The sequence below is a fragment of the Lipophrys pholis genome (assembly GCF_963383615.2).
Source record: "Lipophrys pholis genome assembly, chromosome: 20".
Classification (NCBI taxonomy): Eukaryota; Metazoa; Chordata; class Actinopteri; order Blenniiformes; family Blenniidae; genus Lipophrys; species Lipophrys pholis.
Genome location: NC_137648.1, coordinates 7,268,371 through 7,286,273, shown reverse-complemented (window position 1 = coordinate 7,286,273; position 17,903 = coordinate 7,268,371). Strand labels below are relative to the sequence as shown.

Here is a 17,903-nt window from a genome sequence, read left to right as displayed (position 1 = left end):
CAAACACACAAATCATCCTGGTTGTAACGACTTGCCATGAATTTTGCGGTTGCCTCTTTGTGTAAACTGTCTCTGTGAACATTTTATTTTTATTTTTTTGCACACAGGCTTTGTGAATAAAGTGACCAAACACCCCTTTAATTGACCACCTTTAAAGCTAAGACAATAGACATGAACTAACTTGTGACCTAAAATGTGTTATTTTAGGCTCTCCAGTACAGAACAATCCTCTTTTCCTTTTTTTTTTTTCAATCTGATATTCAGCTTTTCTATGAAGGTGGATAATTATGCTTAAACTGTCAAACCAACATTGAGCTGTTCCCCCTCTACTCTTCAGATTTGGAAAAAAAAAAACACAAAACAAACGAGATGAAGTTTCACTCATAAATTCTACAAGAGGGAAACATCCAGCTCTCCAGATAATGGAATATTACAAGAGAAAAAACCAAAAACTTTTGTGCCTTTTTAAAGTCACTAAAAAGAAACGGCATTGCATGCCATTACAATATACTTGTTAAAAATGGAAAAACGGACCTAATTCATCTCAGAAATAGATAATATTTCTTAATGAATATGTACAAAAATGATCAATATCCTCTTGAGATTTAAATTGTCAGAAATCCTGCACACACAACACTTATATCTGTGTTGGATTTGACAGTTTAGAAGAAAAAGGCAAAAACTACAATGGGATTGCGGTTAAATTATCTGCTGAAGAGACAGAGAAGACGATGCACAGCATCACACTGGTGAACAAACACGCACATTCAGAAAATGACCTCCAACAATTAAGTCAACAGGGAAATCATCCCAGAATAGAATCTTTATTGAAATTGGCAAAATCTGTTTGGGACTTTTAATTTCTGTTTTCAGTTAGAGACACAATCAAAAAGTAAAATGATCAGTTTTGTTTGAAAGCTTCAAGCAGCTCATGTTCATGCTTTTGTGTCACAGAATCTTTTCCGATTCAGGTGAAAAATGCAAACTTTTGACAAGTAAAAGACAATTTGGATAAGATTAGAGTCTATTTAGATGATCTTTTTTTTTTTTTTTTAAACAAGGATCAATGCAGCAAGTCATTTAAAACTTGCACAGTAGACTTGGAAGGTTTTTATACATTTGATGTCCTTCTTGCTGCAACCATGATTAAAATATACGTTTATTGCAAATCTCTCATTTGAAAAATTGGTTTAAAAGTGATTCACAAAACTTTTTCAGGATTAGAAAAATATCCCCAAAACTGAGGAATGTGTCGATCACAGAAATCCTTGCGATCTCGCTTGATGTGGACAGATCCATCTTTAACTTGATTTATTAGCATACAATCACATTATTTACCATCATAAGGGCGGCCCGTTATCACTACATTTTATGTGTTACCTCTGTTTGCAAACAGACACTAAAAAATATTTTGATCTCATGGTGGTTTAGTAAAAATCGTTCTTACATTTGTCCAAATATTTCCCCTCTTTTAGCTTTAACCTCCTTTATTTCTCACAGTGTTTCCTTGATTATGTTGAACCTCGTTTTCCTTTGGCCTGCTTCGCAGAGCTCCGCTCACACTCCCTCTTGTGCCATCCGGTACTCGAACACGCTTCCCCTCTCGGGGAAAGTCTCATTCAAACGCCTCCGCTTGGTCTGAGGAGCTTTGTTCGGTTCTTCTTCTCTCCCATAGGCACCTCCTCCCGGGGTGTGGAGGCAGAACATGTCCTGTAGGGGGAGAAACACACACAAAATACACAAATTATGAGAGGAAAAAAAGAAACAGCATCTCATATAGGGTCTGTGCTCATTATCGTTTCAGTGCTGTACAATTTAGTTGCTGCTATTATATAAAAGCACTTTGTAAACTGCGTTTTAAATCTCTCACAGGGCACATATGGAGGTTATAAACACCATTATTTGACATTTCTATGAAATGAGTGCAAAACTGATCAAATTATAAATTTCTACCATTATTATGAACTCAAAATGTTTCTGAATTGAACCCATTTTTGACATTATGCAATTTTATTCATTTGTGTCTTCGGATTTTATGTGTTCTCAGTTCAAAAAGTACCATGAAGATGGCTTGACCATCACAGCGGGAATATTCTCAGCATAACGATTAGCATATATTATCATGAAGTTCCTCAAAATGGTGGAAGATGCTCTATGACTTTCAGAGTGGTAAGCCTCCCATGAATAACAACACATATGAAAAATAAAAAATAAAAACGTAGAGACAACATTTGAGCAAATCTAGAGGTAAAATGGTTCATTCCCCAGAGTCAAAAGTTGTATTAATTATTTAACTGAAACATTTAGATGTCGATTACAGTGCTGGTGTAGAGTAGTTTTAAGGTAAACCTGTGAAGGTAAATCACTTGTAAACAAACATGGCGGACCCGTAGTGGTATGACTCGCGGCCCGTATTCTAGTTTTATCATCCGTATCAGTAGTTTTATAGTTGAGACTCATCCGATGTGTCATCAGTCCATACGGATGTCGGGTTCTCAAAATTTTCCTCACGTTTTTAGCATATTGTTCTCTGCACACGTCTGTGTAGTTTCATTACAAAAATAAAGCAACAGTGCCCTCCAGTGGCCCGGCATATGAACTACATCGTTGTCAGTGTGTCAGCTGCTGCAGTGTAAATACAATCCTTTTTTTTTTTTTTTTTTTTTTAACGGATTCAGAGGTGTCACGTTGTCGCGTAAACGGGGCCTAAATGTATCTTACTCCAGGCTGCAGGCTGATGCTGGTCTTGGCTCCCAGGTTCAGGACTCTGCCGTCGACTTTGTGGAGCAGGTTCAGCCCGGCTGCACCGTCCTCACCCCCTGACCCCCAGACAGAGAAAGACTCAGTATGAAACGAAAGAGACTAAAATGATATCATGGTCAAATTAGGTAATATATATTCTTATAATATATTACTTTCGGAAAAATACGGAGGAGAGATTACCCAGGAGCCCGTATGGGCGGGTGGATCTCCTCTCCGTCAGGACAGACAGAACAACCTTGTTTCTGAAGAGGAGCTTACGAATCACTCCGTCTCCACCTTTGTATTTTCCTGCCCCTCCTGAAGCAGGCCTCAGGGAGAACTGCTCTAAAATCACTGGATACCTATACACCAGATAAACAAACCAGTCAGTTATCCTAAAAAACATTATATAATTACACATAACTCAATTAAATCCTAAATGGTTTTAAATGAAGTCCCACCTCTTCTCCAGAATCTCGGGGTCAGTGATGCGGGTGTTGGTCATGTGACTGTGGACTCCGCTCCGCCCGTTCCAGCCCGGACCTGCGCCGGCTCCTCCAGCTACGGTCTCATAATATCCAACCTTCTCGCTGCCAAACGAAATGTTGTTCATGCAACCCTGATGGATGGAGGATGAATAAGAACAGGCCACTTAATCAGTCATCACTGTAGAAGAACACCATCCAACCATCCATCTAAAGAGGTTAAAGACAGTCACATTCACACCCAGGGGCAATTTAAAGTCACCAAATAAACTCAAGCGTATAATTTTGGATTGTGGGAGGAAATCAGAGTACATACATGTATGCACAGAATGAACACTCTCACAACCAATAGAAGTATAAAACAATATTGTATTTAAGTTCTCCACTCAAGTAAAAAAAGGCATTTAATACATTTGTCTATCAAGACAATCACATCACCACATATGTATGATTTGGCTGTTATGATTCAAAGACCTTTTATCTTCCTTGTGAAACACCTTAAGCTGTTAAAGTAGTTTTGTAAGTTCTCAATACGTTTCCTCAGTGGAATTTCACTGCTCAGGCTCAAATCTGTCTTCATGCATGGAAAAAAAACTAAACCAAACTCTGCTTCTTCTGATTCACAAAATAAACACTTGAAATCCAGACTTCTGTCGGGAATGAAGCACACAGCGGTTGGTCTCAGCGTGGATCTGTGTGAAGCACTCAAAGCCATCAATGGAAGGGAAATTTGTTACGGCTTTGTTGTGGCGTCGCTGCGTAATCTCTGTGTGAATGAACCTTTTTATCGCGGTGTTTCTCTCAGTCCCGGGGAGCTACGCCCCATCAAGTTTCCCCAGTCGGAAACAAATGTTTACAGAAAATGACCACTGATTCATTTGAACCAGGTTGAAACATGAAGCTGATTTATCTGACAGGTTCGCCTTGTTTAAATATAAAAAAAAAGAAAAAAAGAAAGATAGAATCTTACCTGTGAGGCGGCGCACACCTCAAACGCCTTAAAAATAACATCAACAACTCTCTGTGATGTGAGCACGTTTCCTCCAACCACTGCTGCATTCTGGGACGGCTGGAGGATGGATCCGGGCGGGATGATGACTTTGATTGGCATGAGGCAACCCTGAAAAATCACCACACAACTAATCACATTTTTCTGAGCAAACGATAAAAGACATGCATCTATTTTCTCTCCGAAGAACCCCAACTTGTCCTACCAAACAAAACAAACCCTTGTATGTTTATTTAAATCGCACGGCCACTCCAAGGGCGACGCAGATTTACCTGATTGAGAGGAATGTCCTGCCCGACCATGCAGCGCAGGCAGTAGATGAGAGCAGAGAGGGTGATGGCCCGCGGAGCATTGCAGTTGCCCCACACCTCTGTGCCCGTCCCCGTGAAGTCAAACACTGCACTGCCCTGCCGTGTTTAGAGGGTTACAAACTGTAAATAACATGCACACTTTAAGTAATCATCAGATCTGTTTGCCGAACGCTCGCGTCAAGTCATTCAGGAGGAGATTATCTCAGCTGACCTCTTCTTCATTAATTTGAACGCGCAGTCTGATTGCAGTGCCATCATCCATGAAATCCTCAGACTCCACCTCCAAGGAGCCGGTCTGTTGCCGCCGGCGACGCGCAAAGTCTCTCAGCATGTCTCTCACTGCCAGCTCTGCGTTACTCTAACACACACACACACACACACACACACACACACTGTGATTACAGTTACCTGCTACCATTCCGCTTTTTGTCATTCTGATTGTAGCCACTGTTACCTGGATGTAGCCCATGTAGGCCTGGACCACAGGAAGCCCATAGCTGTCGATCAGCTCCCCCACCAGCTGGCTGCCTCTCTGATTGGCCGCCACCTGAGCTCGAAGGTCTGAGAGGTTGTCGTGAAGATTACGAGTTCCAGAGCAGTCTGGGTATTTGGCCGGAGCCATCAGAGCTTCGGTGACAGCTGATGTGGATAAAGGTGGATGGCGAGGTGTGAGGGGATCGTAGTGGTGAACTCAGTGACAATAAATTAAAACAATAAAATAAAATTACATCATAACCGGTTTTGTAGAAAGTGCAGTAAATATGAGCCTGGACAAAAGGTTCTCTTACCGAGGGAAAATAATGGAGATGTTAGTATTTAGAGATTACTGTGTGATGTAGTGGTACGCCCCAACTGCGATCAATTGGTGATGTTGGCCGCTTCTTAAGTGAAATTAGTGAGACACCGCCTGAGGTCCTTGAAGTGGCCAGAAAGTATTGTTTTTTTTCTCGAAATAATTTTTTCCACAGCCAAAAAGTGGAAACCAAGTTATTTACTAAGCTCTTCTAATTGACTTAAAGTAAAAACACAAATAAAAAAAAATTTTTTGCACTTCGACTCCAGCAATCTCTCATTCACTCTTTTCACTCAATTAAGAAACCTTAAAAAAAAAATACTGTTGATCTTCTCTTACCCTCCTCCTGGAAGACGCCACCAGTGACGAGCTTGAAGGAAATGAAGACTGCGCCTTCCTGCTGCAGGGAGGTGGAGTGGGGAGGCATGGAGCCGGGAGTGATCCCTCCTATGTCAGCATGGTGCCCTCTGCTGGCTACAAAGAAAACAGGACAGCTCACCCCCTTTTTGAATACCTGTACAGGGGAAGAGGGTAAAAAAAAACGTCAGAGAGGAGGAATGGACAAAGGATAAAGAGAGGGATGATAGTGAAAGAAAAAGAAAAGACTGACTGGTGTGATGACAGTTAGATCTGGGAGATGACTTCCCCCTGCACACGGATGGTTACTCAGGATCACGTCCCCTTCTTTCAGCTTGTTCCCCATTGTTTTGATCTGCACAGAGAAGTTGGAAAACCGCACAACCTTGTTGTTACGCCGAAGAACCGGCTTCGCCTCAGTCATCTACAGAAAGCGTCCCCTCACCTGGTACTGGACAGTCTCTTGCATGGCCCCCAGGTGCACAGGAATGTGTGGCGCGTTGGACACCAGGCCTCCATCCGGCCCAAACACAGCGCAGGAGAAGTCCAGACGCTCCTTGATGTTGGTGGAGATGGAGGTTCTCTGGAGAACTCTGCCCATCTGCTCTGTAGGAGAAGACAGACAGAAATATGACCGAAAAGAAAAACTTTTCCCGTCACGTCCATTTCTCTGTGTTGGCGTACCTGCTATGCTCATGAAGCGGTGTGAGAAGATGGAGAGCTGCACGGTGTTGAGCTCAGTGCCGAGAGCACAATGAGGGTCCGAGCCCACGGTCATGCAAACGTCTCCGGCTTCTGTCAGATGGGCTTCACAGCACGGCTCCACCAGGATGGTGCTAATCATAGGAAGACAAATGAAAACATGACATTTAACATTTGGACTGTGCAAAATAAGGCTGTAAAATATCACAATATTATGTATGAGGGTTGCATTGTCTATTGCTTTGTTGTTGTTTTTTGTTGAATTTTCAAGGTATCAAAAATGGTCTGGGAGTAATGGTTTAAAGACATTTGCATGGTAAGTCCTGACACTGCCAACGGGTTAGGAATGTAAATGATTTGTTTTGTGAGAGCATCTAATTATGCGTTATAACATAAAGAGATCAGTTTTACAATTTTAGTCAAGGATATGAAATGTTGTGTGTTGCTATGCTCAATTAAACTATTACAGGTACTATCCAGTTATGTAAAGACGTAAGCTGCAACCTAAACCATTTTATCAGTAATCTAGTGTATATTTTATATTTCAAATGACATAGTAAACAGTGAGTTCTGAGCAAAACAGCAGATACAAGATGCAAAGTGGTTGAACACCTCGACACTTAATGAAGCCAAAACACAGATGATCAATTCTTCAGTGAAACAGAAAACTTAGTGGAACAAAAAGACTGATTCATTCCATATTTTGGTATTGACAAAGAAATCTAGTATATGCCAAATGTTGCATTATAACTTTTGAAATATATATAAAAAAAAATGACAGCTAATATTGTGAATAGTTCGATAAAACAAGAGTACAAAGTACAGACGCAGTATTTAAATATATGATTTCAACCCGAATTTTTTTTTTTACTTTGGCATAATTCAATCATGTGAAAATATACTTAAAAAAATATATAAATATAATGGAGAATTTTAGAGTAAGTAAAAAAAAAAAAAAAAAAAAAAGCCTGCCTGATTTTGTCGATGATGATGGCTGGTCCTTGGATGTTGTGACCACATGGCAGCTCCTCCCACAGATACACGCCGGTGTCCATGTAACCGCCCTCGAAGTAACACTGTGTCATCTACAGAGCAGATGTTCACACACACACAAGCTTCATCATGATACGTCGCTCAGTGAGAGCAGATTATCTACCGACTGTGAGATATACCGTGACAGGTCTGGCCTGCTTTTGGGACGGGTTTTTTCTGTACACCGATTTGATGCCAGATTTCCCACAACCCCTCACTCTGATGTCGTCGACCATGATGGGTCTGTCCGGGATGGTGAAGCCAAACTCCTTCAGGTAACTAAAGAAAAATCACAAGAAGTGGAGGAGTAAGAAATGAAGCGCTAATCTATAACCACCAAACATACACTGAGCTTATCAGCTATGGAAAAACAAAAAACTCATTAACCTCGCAGTGCGTTTGCAGAGGAAAGTAAATGAGTGCGAGTGCAAATGATCTATCCACTCTGGAGTGAACACGCGCGGCACACATTCAAGCAGGAACAAACAAGTGTGTGAACCGTTTGGTGAAGGCGCTGCGGAAGTCTCCGGACCGACAGGAATGGGCGTTGCTGGGAAAGCCGGCGGCGGTGACCATGAGAGTGCAGTCGGTCCCTTCATAACGCAGGTGGAGGAACACCTCGGTGGTTATCTGACCGCTGAAAGGAGAAGAAATGGTGGCTGATCTCGGAATCCAAAGATTCTCCACATGAAATTAACTTCTCACAAAATGTAAAGGATCTGTGGCATTGGCCGTGAAGATTTGGTACATTTTTCATGGGTGCCACCCACATACTGCGTAAAAACGGGGCACAATTTCTAAGGGAAATAACCAGACTGCAATAGTTAAAGACGTATTGGTTTAATTAATTCATCTAACAAGGTTTCCTTAAAAATATTTTGAAAGCATTAACTGAAATTAATATTAGTGTTCTGTAACCCCTTTTAACAGTAAAGTGCTACAAATTGATTCCGATTTTAAAACGAGCAATGCAGTTACAGTTACTGACGTTGTCACGAGCTTGTTTGGGGGTTCGCCTTTTTAAGCCTTTTCTAGCTGTCATCAGTTCATTCCAAATTATAGAGCATCTTCCTTTAAATAAGACAACTTGCACTGTAGACTTTGCGAGTAACGAGGAACTGCATTGGAGTCCTGAGCTTGAGTAATTTACACACCAACGTCTGCTACAGTAGATTAAAAGCCGTGGAAAGGCATGAGTTTGGTGCTTCTGACCTGGTAAAGCCGCGTGTACAGAGGGTATCTTGGCAGCGTTTGACCAGCAGCTCCACTCGCTGGTCGAGGTCACCGAAAGATCGCTGATCGTACTGCAGAGAGCAAGGCTCCTGCACCTCCTCCACGACATCTGCCAGCGCCAGGCCGTAGGCTGACAGGACACCACTGTACCTAAAAAAAAAAAAAAACAGAAACAACCACTCACTTCGCTGCTCTTTTTGCCAAACTGGTGTCTGTAAGATTGCTCTTCTCCCTTTGAACCTTGAATCTATCAACCTCACTTATGTATAAAGACAGTCTTCATCCCCAGAGCTCGCGCGATGGCACAGGCATGTTGACCGCCTGCACCCCCGAAACATGCCAGCATATGTTGGGATGTATCATGCCCCTTCGCCTGGAAGAGCGTATGAAGAGGGGGAACCGATAAAAACACACACAAAAAAAAGTGTTGGAATTCAGAAACAACACCGGTTGTTGTGTGAGATTCTCAAAATATTCAGATTACCTGTGTCAGGGCTCTGATTGGCCGGCACATGGCCTCATTTGCAACACGGATGAAGCCCATAGCGACCTCCTCCACGCTCATGTCCGATTGGTCGCGTGGCATCTTCTTCCCGTCTGAATGGCTGGCCCCATTCGCACCAACCTACACATGAAAACGGATATTTATATTATAATGCACAAAAACATAAAGTGGATACGGCTGAACATATACATGTAAACAAGCAAGATCCTACATAGACAAAGGCAATGGCAGCCACATAAAAGATCAAAACAACAACAACAGTCACAGCAGGAGGTGATTGAAGTGCAAAAATAATAAGAGGAACTATTCCTGCCTTCGATTGGTTAGAAGACAGGAAATGGTTGATTTCTTTGGTGAGGAGACGGAAATGCTTCATGGTTTCCTCCATGGACAGAGGCTCATTCTCGCCAGGCCCAAAGATCTTTGGGAAGAAGGAAGGGAGGAGGCGGCCCAGGGCCAAGTTCGCATCAGTCACAGTCAGAGGCCCACCTGGAAAAAAAATCCCAGCAGAAAGCATGTGACATGTGAAATGCTTCCTCATAACGAGGAACTCATGTTTTAAATGCTGCTTTTACACGAGAAGCCAAAAGTTGATGCTCACATTGTGAACATCATTTTTTTTTGAGAATGTCAAAGTTGAGATCTTTTTACCAAAAATGAAGCGACGGCGTTTCCAAATGGGAACACCAAACAATGACGGCACACTCAGGTTTCAAAACATTACAGCTCCAACGGAGAAATATGAAGCAAGCTCGTGTTATATCAACCGAAGTTTGGTCTTGTGCCACGTTTCAAGGCCTCACGCAGATAAATAGGATTATGACACAAAAGAATAGAGCGTGAGAATCAGATGAATGAACACAGAAATCATGGCCGCATGTTTTTTTTTGTCTTGACGGCACTGCCAAACCTTCTCACGCGGTGTCCTGAACAAACCAGTAAAAGATAGAGAGAGAGAGAGAGAGAGAGAGAGAGAGAGAGAGAGAGAGGTAGAAAGAAAGAATGAGCCACAAAGTGGTTTGAAATCCAAGACGAAACAAACTGTTCTTGTTACCTTTCCTGTAGCAGGCTGGTCCTGGATGTGCACCGGCAGACTCTGGTCCCACGACAAACATTCCTGATCTGGTAAAAGAAAAGAAAAGAAAAAAATGTTTCAGCGGGAAAAAAAACAACCTGAATCATTGAGTTTTTCCAACAATCAATTTTAAAAGAATAGTGAGATTTAATGAAGGCACATGAAACAGTGATATAAATAATAAAAGCAGTAATAACAAGCTTTACTAACTACAACAAGCTGCAGATTTAAATTTCAGTGCTTGTAGTAGACATTATGCGGTCACAGACTGTCGTGTCTCTTTGGAAAAAAAAAAGAAAAGAAAAGATAAAGCTCCTGTTAATATTTACTTTGATAATATCTGTTAAACTGCAAAAACAAACTGGGCTCAGAAGAGACACGCCCTCAAAACGTGCAACCACTCCAACAGTCGGCTGCACTTCTGGTGCAAACGTGCCTGAAAAAGAGTCGCGATCCTCCGCCTGCAGCCACGGTGTTGATGTCCAGCTGAGGTGCCTGCAGCGTGACTCCGGCGGTGGTCGCCTCGAACACGTGCTCGTACTGGCCAGCGTATCGACTCACATCAGTGGATGTTCCTGAGAGGAAAAGGGGAGGGAAACGTGACAAACTTGGGGAAGAAAAAAAAAAAAGGTCTGCAGTTTGTAGCACTCAGTTCATAAGAAGAGACTTAAAGATGCAATCAACCTTGTCCAAGACAGCTGAACAATCTCTATGAGGCCTTGGGATCAAAGTGTGAGCTCACTCACCCCCCATGTCAAAGCCGATCACAGGCTTTTTCTCCGTCTGGCTGTAGGAAGTGATGGCGTATCCCACCACACCCCCCGCCGGGCCGGACAGAACGGCCCGCGAGCCGCAGAACTGCTCCATGGGAGTCAGACCTCCGTCGGACTGCATGAACAGGACGTCCACATCCTGACGAGCGAGGAAATACAAGAAAAGCTTTGAAGTCGGTCCAAGTTTTGGTTGAAAAAAGTGATAAAACTCCACGCTGACGGTTAAAATAAAAAGGAGTGAAAAAAGTGAAAAGTTGTAATTTCCATTAAGAAAATACATAAACAAGCAAACTTAACTTATACACTGAAATTAAATGACTATTCCTACTTTACTATGTAATGCACACCTTCAAGGCCCCTTTGAAGCCGGAGGTGAAGCCTCTTAAGTACTGACGGATTTTGGGTGTCAGGTAGGCGTCGGCAGTGACGGTGTAGCCGCGAGGGACCGCCCGCACCATCGGCATGACCTCGCTGGAGAGAGACACCTGCTTAAAGCCCAGACGCAGCGCCAGGGAGCCCACGGCTTTCTCATGATCAGACCACCTGCAACAGGGAAGTCTTCTTCTTCATCATCATCATCATTTCAGAAACCCATGAGAGCATGTCAGCAGGTCTGACTGAAAACTGATCAAATGGAAAAAGGTGCAAGTCAGAACCAAGGGATTGTGAGAGGGGCCACACACCGGGAGGTTTTACAGATGGGCTGTAATAAGATTTTTGCTCTCGCTCTGTATAATGTCTTTGTGTCTACGTCAGGTGGAGGATGCAGACGTTGGCTGGAGCCAAATCACCTAAAGGCCATTTATTTTAACTACCTAGGGAGAGAGACGTCAGTCACTCAGCTTTTAGGTTTAATAACAGACTTTGGCCTTTTGTATTCGCCTGAAAGATAATTCCATACTTTTGATTTAAATTAGTGTTGGTTGGAAGTGACTGTGTTTATACGAGTAGTGTGTACACAGAGTGTAAAAAGTTTGGGATCTTGTTTTAGTTCAGTTTGCATATGTGAGAATTGTGGTTTTTTTTTTGTTAATTTAAGATGGTTAGCAAATATGTTTTCCTTCAATTATTTCCCTTCTAAGGTTCATGTTTGTTTGTTCACTCTTTTAAGCCAAAGTGGCGTTTTTAAACGCCTGTATCTCCGTTCAGAGAGCGTCACGGATGACGGGTGATGTCCTTGGTAGTTTGAGTATTTAAAAGACGAGTGGCTTTCTTTTGTAAACATTACCTCATTTAAAGTAAAGCAAATTTGCGTACTTACTGAAAGGTAAAACTTTTTTTTTTTTTTTTTTTTTAATCAAATGTCCTAAATTGAATTAAACTTTTCAAACCTGAAGTAAAAATGTCTGCAAACTCATTCTTAAAACGGGAACGATTACAAAGAACAAATGAAAATACACTCTAGTAAAGGGGGAGGAGAGCTGGGGGTTAAAAAAAACATGAACTTCTACCCAGTGAACCACGTGGTAGAAACATGCTATAGGACACCAACAACCACTGACATGTGGCGCTTGCAGACCACTCCTCTCACAGGGAGGCAGGGGGAGGCTTCCAGTGAGAGTTATACAATATATTACAAAATGTTCCATTATTAGTTCTGCACAACATAAAGGACTTCTTTTTTTTTTTTTTTTTTTTTAAAAAGGCGAACACTTCTCTTTTTGATTTTTACAATTACAGACACTTTTGAACTTGGTAAGATTCAGAAAGCAGAAAAAGTGTAAGTGCTTAGAAAATTAAATATATACATAAAGAGACACGGGACAAATGCGATCAGGATCACGTGTAAATAAGTAACATTCGGCACGACACCTACGTGTAGGAATGCAGCAGAAGTACAGCCAGACTAGTGATGCCTCGGGACAAAACTCCTCTCAGGTCGTTTTCAACTTGTTGTAGATCCAGTTCCCTGACCACCTCCAGAGAGTCCCCTGTGCTGCCTGAGAAACAAACACAGATTACCTGGATTAGTTACACGACGTATTCTGGCAATACTCTTCCACAGAGCTGATTGCAGTGCGTACCAGCAGAGCATAGATTCCAACACTTAGAAACCATAAACCTACAGCAGATTGTCTTTATTGTGAATATCCCACTACTAATAACTGAATACGGTGTAAAAAAAACTGAAAAAGAATTGAAGTGGGACAACGAATTGGGAGCATAGGTAGTTAGAAGGTAGAATAAATGTCTACTTTAATTTAAAAGTATCATAATCTGACTCAACTTAACTAAACCCAGCTTTGCCATAATGATGTATAATATAGTTAATAAGGCCTTAGAATTTTCTCTCTCAAGTCTCCCAAAAGGGGCCGCGGCTCCTGACGGAGCCCCTCAAACTTCAGCAGAGCTTCCAAAGTGTCAGACTGAAAAACAAACAAGGTTCTACACCGACACTCTGCTGCCATGTAATGTACAGAAGTGACACTGCTTAAATGGTACAGGCTGAAGAACCGCCTCACACCTGTGACAATACGTTTGGGCTCCCTCCTGGGCAGCTGACAGCCGTCTTGCCGGAGGACAACCCGCTCGTCGACCTCTATGACCTCCTCATAGAGCACGTCAGGCACGGCAACCTCCTGTTATGCACACACACGTTAGAGACATACAGTATCTGACCAATGGTACGGTGATTTACAGAGTGTGTATTGATGCTGAGTTAAGGACGGTTTTTCAGCAGCTTATGAGAGAATCTGCTTTCGTTGTTGCGGCCTGATCCTAATGGATGAAGAACAACTATGTAATTTCATAGGTGCGATTTTGTGAAAACTTCATTTTTTGCATCTATCTTTCTATCGAGAGTGAAAGATCTTTTTTTTTTTTTTAATCTATCTTTAACACCTTCTATCACGGTTCTGCAATGCAGCTTCAAATACAAATGACCACTTAAACCATTAATGGTACAACTGGTCTGGGGGCAAACTCCAGGTCTCTGTAACAAGATAATAACTAACCTGTGTTGCAGAGGCACGAGCATTAAGCTCAGTTCACTCATGAAGACTGTCCTCCGTTTACTGTAAAGACATGGGGCTACATGGTTCTTACTAATCAAAGTCAAGAAGGTGAATGTACGGACCACGTCGAAGAGCTTTGGCCTGGCCTGTGTGCCGATGTGGAGCAGGTCCTTGAATCCCTTTGTGACCAGCAGAGCCGTCCTCTCTCCCTCCCTCTCCAGCAGTGCGTTGGTGGCCACTGTGGTGCCCATCCGGATCCAGCCAATCAGAGACGTGTCCACAGGCTGATCGCGAGGAAAGGCCCGCCCCGTTTCCTATCAACAAATACATAGGGATACGTACATATAGTGAGTTTTCATGTTCACCCATCTTCTTGCCAAAAACTGCCCTTAATTGTCTATTACTGCCTAACTTGTAATCTTCCAACCTTATCAAGTGTTTGCTGATAAGCTCTTTATCGTACCTCCTCCAAGACTCGGCGGATCCCCTCAGTGGGAGCATCTTTGTAGTTCTGGGGGTCCCGGGACAACAGCTTCAGGACCCTCTCGCGGCCGCCAGGCAGCCGGGCAAACACGTCGGTGAAGGTGCCGCCCCGGTCGATGGCAAAGTCGAATTTCCCCTCGGTCTCAGCCATAGCGAGGACAGAAAAGAGCTGCTTCTGGGTCTGTGGCTGAGTGGAGTGAAGAGAGCGAGTTTATATCACTGTGCTGATGAGGCAACGGCAGAGATAAACACTGATTGGGGAGAAACACTTGTCATTCACAAACTATTCAAGGCTTGCGGTGCATAAACAAGTCACTTCTTCTCCTATTGTGTAAGAAAATTTGCTCCCAAGTTATTACCTTACTCTCCTCTCCTGATGACACTTAAAAATACTTTCAATTCAGCCTGGCATCACATTTTTGCACTTTAAAAACGCAAGGTGTAACTTTAATCCATTATCAATGTTATTCTACACCTGAAAAAGAAAAGCTCAAAATTCCGCCAATAGCAGCCGTATTTCTGCAAGACAAATATGAATATTGGAAACTTTTAAAGCTAAAGAGACTATAAATGAAATCTGTAGATTACAGAATAAATAACTAGAATGACAAATTTGAAAGAACAAAACAGCTTGTGTATCAAGTTCATTGAAACCACTATATGAGAGCAGGTTCACATTTTAATATCAGATGCAGACTGCTTCAAGTTCAGAGAGCTCCGGAACTGAAAAGTAAAAATTGTACCATGAATTAAAAGATGTACACCTCTTTACCATGTAATTTATCTTACAGTGTTCATTTATTGAAGTCAAACCTTTCTGTCATTTCACTTTTATTTTCCATTCCATCTCTTCTGGAATCAAAATAAACATTCATTTTTCATCCTTTGTGTTGTAAATTCAGTTTTATCTATTTTTAACATCACTTTGATCATGGAAACAATTTTTTTTTAGTTATGCTGTACTTCATGTCTCTTAAATTTCATATAGCTTGGTTTTGACATAATTTATCCCTTTCCATAGTCATTTTATTATGTTTGCGCATTCTCGTCTATTGATTGTTTGAGTTGCCTTTGTCATTTGGAAATTTTATGTTCATATGCGTGAAAATATGAATTTTTAAATCTGCTTTAACATTATTTTTACCTGGCTTTGTCAGTTTAAAATAGATTTTTTTTTTTTTAAATGTATATTCTGTAAGGTGTTTATTTCAGTTTCAGTATAGCATACCCATCAATACCATTTCACCTTTTAAGCACTTTGAATAGTAAATACATTAAGAATACAGTTTGACTGATCAATGATATGAAATACATCAGATGACAGGCTGCAGGAATCTCACACATGAAAAGCAGCTATAGGACTAATGCGTCGTAACAAAACGTGCAAATCCCTCAGGAATCTGCAGGAAAATCCCTGACACCGCCTTCTGCACAGCAGACTAGAATAAAGTGGGGTTTGTTGACGGACAGAGAAACACTGGACAAAGCTGCACATGCTCAATGCACCGAGCTGCAACCGGAGTATTTCGAGGAGCTCCTGCAAAGAGAACCGGAGGCTCGACGGTTGGACTCACCTCGCTGCTCCCGCTGCACCGGCGGCGTGTTGATCTCTGATAATCCGAAGTCAGTCCGATCCTCCTCCTCCTCCTCCTCTCTCTCTATCCTAACCCGCCTCACCGCTCCGTGAACTACACCGGAGAAACACGAGACGTTTTTGTGCGTGCAGCTGTCCGGGGCTTTTTAAACCACGCCCCCTCAGGCAGGAGTACGTCACGCTCCGCTCCAAACACTAACAAGTCTTCATGATGCAGGTAATGAAACATAATGAAACGCATATATAAAACAAAAGACGAAAAAAGAAAAGAAAGCCCCACTGGGTGTACCACACAACCAATCTCATACATCATAGGCCATAAAGGTGAAACATGATAAAAGTGGCTAGAAAAGGATTTTGGTCCCCATGTCTGGGCACTACTTTTTAAATATTTTTTTTTGTGTAGACTATACCCTTATGGTTAAACCATAAACCTTTGTGTTAAAAAGTTTTCCGCAATATTTCCCTGCAGTTTTTTTTGTCTTAAGCCAAAAATCTATCTAAATACAAATTTTAAAAAAGAAATAAATCAAATTCCGTGGTTCTAGATTCACTTGTTTTATTTATCAACATTCACTTCAGCAACACAAAACATCTCATAAATTGAGTTATATATCTATGATAACATTTAATTTTTTTTTTATAATAGACCTCGGTCTGGATTCTTTACACAGTACACTGTCAGCTTTTATTTCTGTTCAGTGGACACTTTTTTTAGAGGCTGTTTTATGGTTCATCCCCATCACTGTCAGAAAGATCATTCCATGTCAATACAGATCAAGAAATGGGAAAAATAAAATACGGAAATAAAATATTGAAATAATTTGCAAATATGAAACGAAGTGTAGTTTTTAAATAAACTTTATTTAAAGTTTGTAGCGTACAAAACGTGGCATCTCGTGCATGGAGGAGTGAACCTGACAGAGAGAAATATCAACTCAAATACGTCACTAATGTTGTAAAACATTATGACAGCTACTTACGAGCACAACGTTTCATAAACTGCCTTCATATTTATGTTTTTAAAGTAGATGTGAGGTCAGGCCAGGCTCAATAAACAAGTATGAATCAGACGATCAAGTATTAATTAGATTGCGACTTCTCTGTTACTGCATAAACAGATTATTAAAAACATAAATACTAATCTATACGTTGGAAAATAATGGATAGTTGGATCACTTTGAATACAAGTACATCAAGTCTCCTCAAATCTATTTATACTTGTGTATTAAATACAATTCATGACTATTTCTTCCAAACAACCAGAACATATTTGGGATATAATATGATTATAAGCACTAACTTGAATAAAGTGCGTTAATATATAAATATCTTAACTATTGCTCTGAATCTTTAACTTTTTGTTGAGTTTTGTGGATTTGACTTCCATCAATGAGAAGCTCACTAAAAATAACATTTAAAAAAAAGAAAAAAAAGGAAGCAGACAAAAAGCAGTTTACAGTTTTAAATGTATTTATTATAATTAAGGCACAACAGTACAGCCACACAGAGCTGATATTCAAACACAAAGAACAGTGAGGACCAAGTCATGGCTTGTCAGTTCTGGGCAGTAGTGTATTGAGGAGTTAGGCTTATATTCATACTGGTGAACAGACTGTGTATTCATGCATGCACAAAAATACAATTATAATATATTAAATATGTTGAAAGATATCACATATTATATGCAAGTTTCTCCAATATAAGTTTATTGACTAAATATGTTCAACCTCTTTTAGAGAATGTTATTATTTTTAAGATTAATATTTGAATATTAACCAACACACTTTGCCCTTCATTGGGAAAGACCTGGAACCATCCTCAGCTGGTCGGCGTGCCGGATAAACACCTCTGT

The 17,903-nt window shown here is 41.2% G+C and overlaps 1 protein-coding gene across 1 annotated transcript; it reads right to left on the bottom strand.

Moving 5' to 3' along the window:
* Positions 1 to 790: 790 nt before the first annotated feature.
* oplah (5-oxoprolinase, ATP-hydrolysing) lies at positions 791 to 16,159 on the bottom strand. The gene is made up of 28 exons (XM_080490027.1): positions 16,029 to 16,159; positions 14,435 to 14,641; positions 14,094 to 14,285; positions 13,482 to 13,596; positions 12,834 to 12,957; positions 11,365 to 11,560; positions 10,991 to 11,156; positions 10,681 to 10,819; positions 10,224 to 10,291; positions 9,483 to 9,658; positions 9,149 to 9,289; positions 8,925 to 9,037; positions 8,644 to 8,814; positions 7,931 to 8,068; positions 7,572 to 7,710; positions 7,372 to 7,484; positions 6,382 to 6,533; positions 6,143 to 6,303; positions 5,951 to 6,052; positions 5,680 to 5,854; positions 5,002 to 5,186; positions 4,759 to 4,905; positions 4,509 to 4,643; positions 4,198 to 4,347; positions 3,204 to 3,361; positions 2,944 to 3,104; positions 2,722 to 2,819; positions 791 to 1,710 (listed from the first exon to the last, which is right to left on the bottom strand). The coding sequence occupies exons 2-28, from the start codon at positions 14,603 to 14,605 to the stop codon at positions 1,558 to 1,560; spliced, it is 3,939 nt and encodes a 1,312-aa protein (XP_080346153.1). The 5' UTR covers positions 14,606 to 14,641; positions 16,029 to 16,159; the 3' UTR covers positions 791 to 1,557.
* Positions 16,160 to 17,903: the final 1,744 nt, after the last annotated feature.

Coding starts and splice junctions, on each gene's coding strand:
- oplah (XM_080490027.1), bottom strand. CDS start 14,605: ATGGCTGAGACCGAGGGGAAATTCGACTTTGCCATCGACCGGGGCGGC. Junction 11,157..11,364: donor GCTTCAAAGGGGCCTTGAAG/GTGTGCATTACA, acceptor CTCGCTCGTCAG/GATGTGGACGTCCTGTTCAT. Junction 7,711..7,930: donor CGCAGCGCCTTCACCAAACG/GTTCACACACTT, acceptor ATTTTTCTTTAG/TTACCTGAAGGAGTTTGGCT.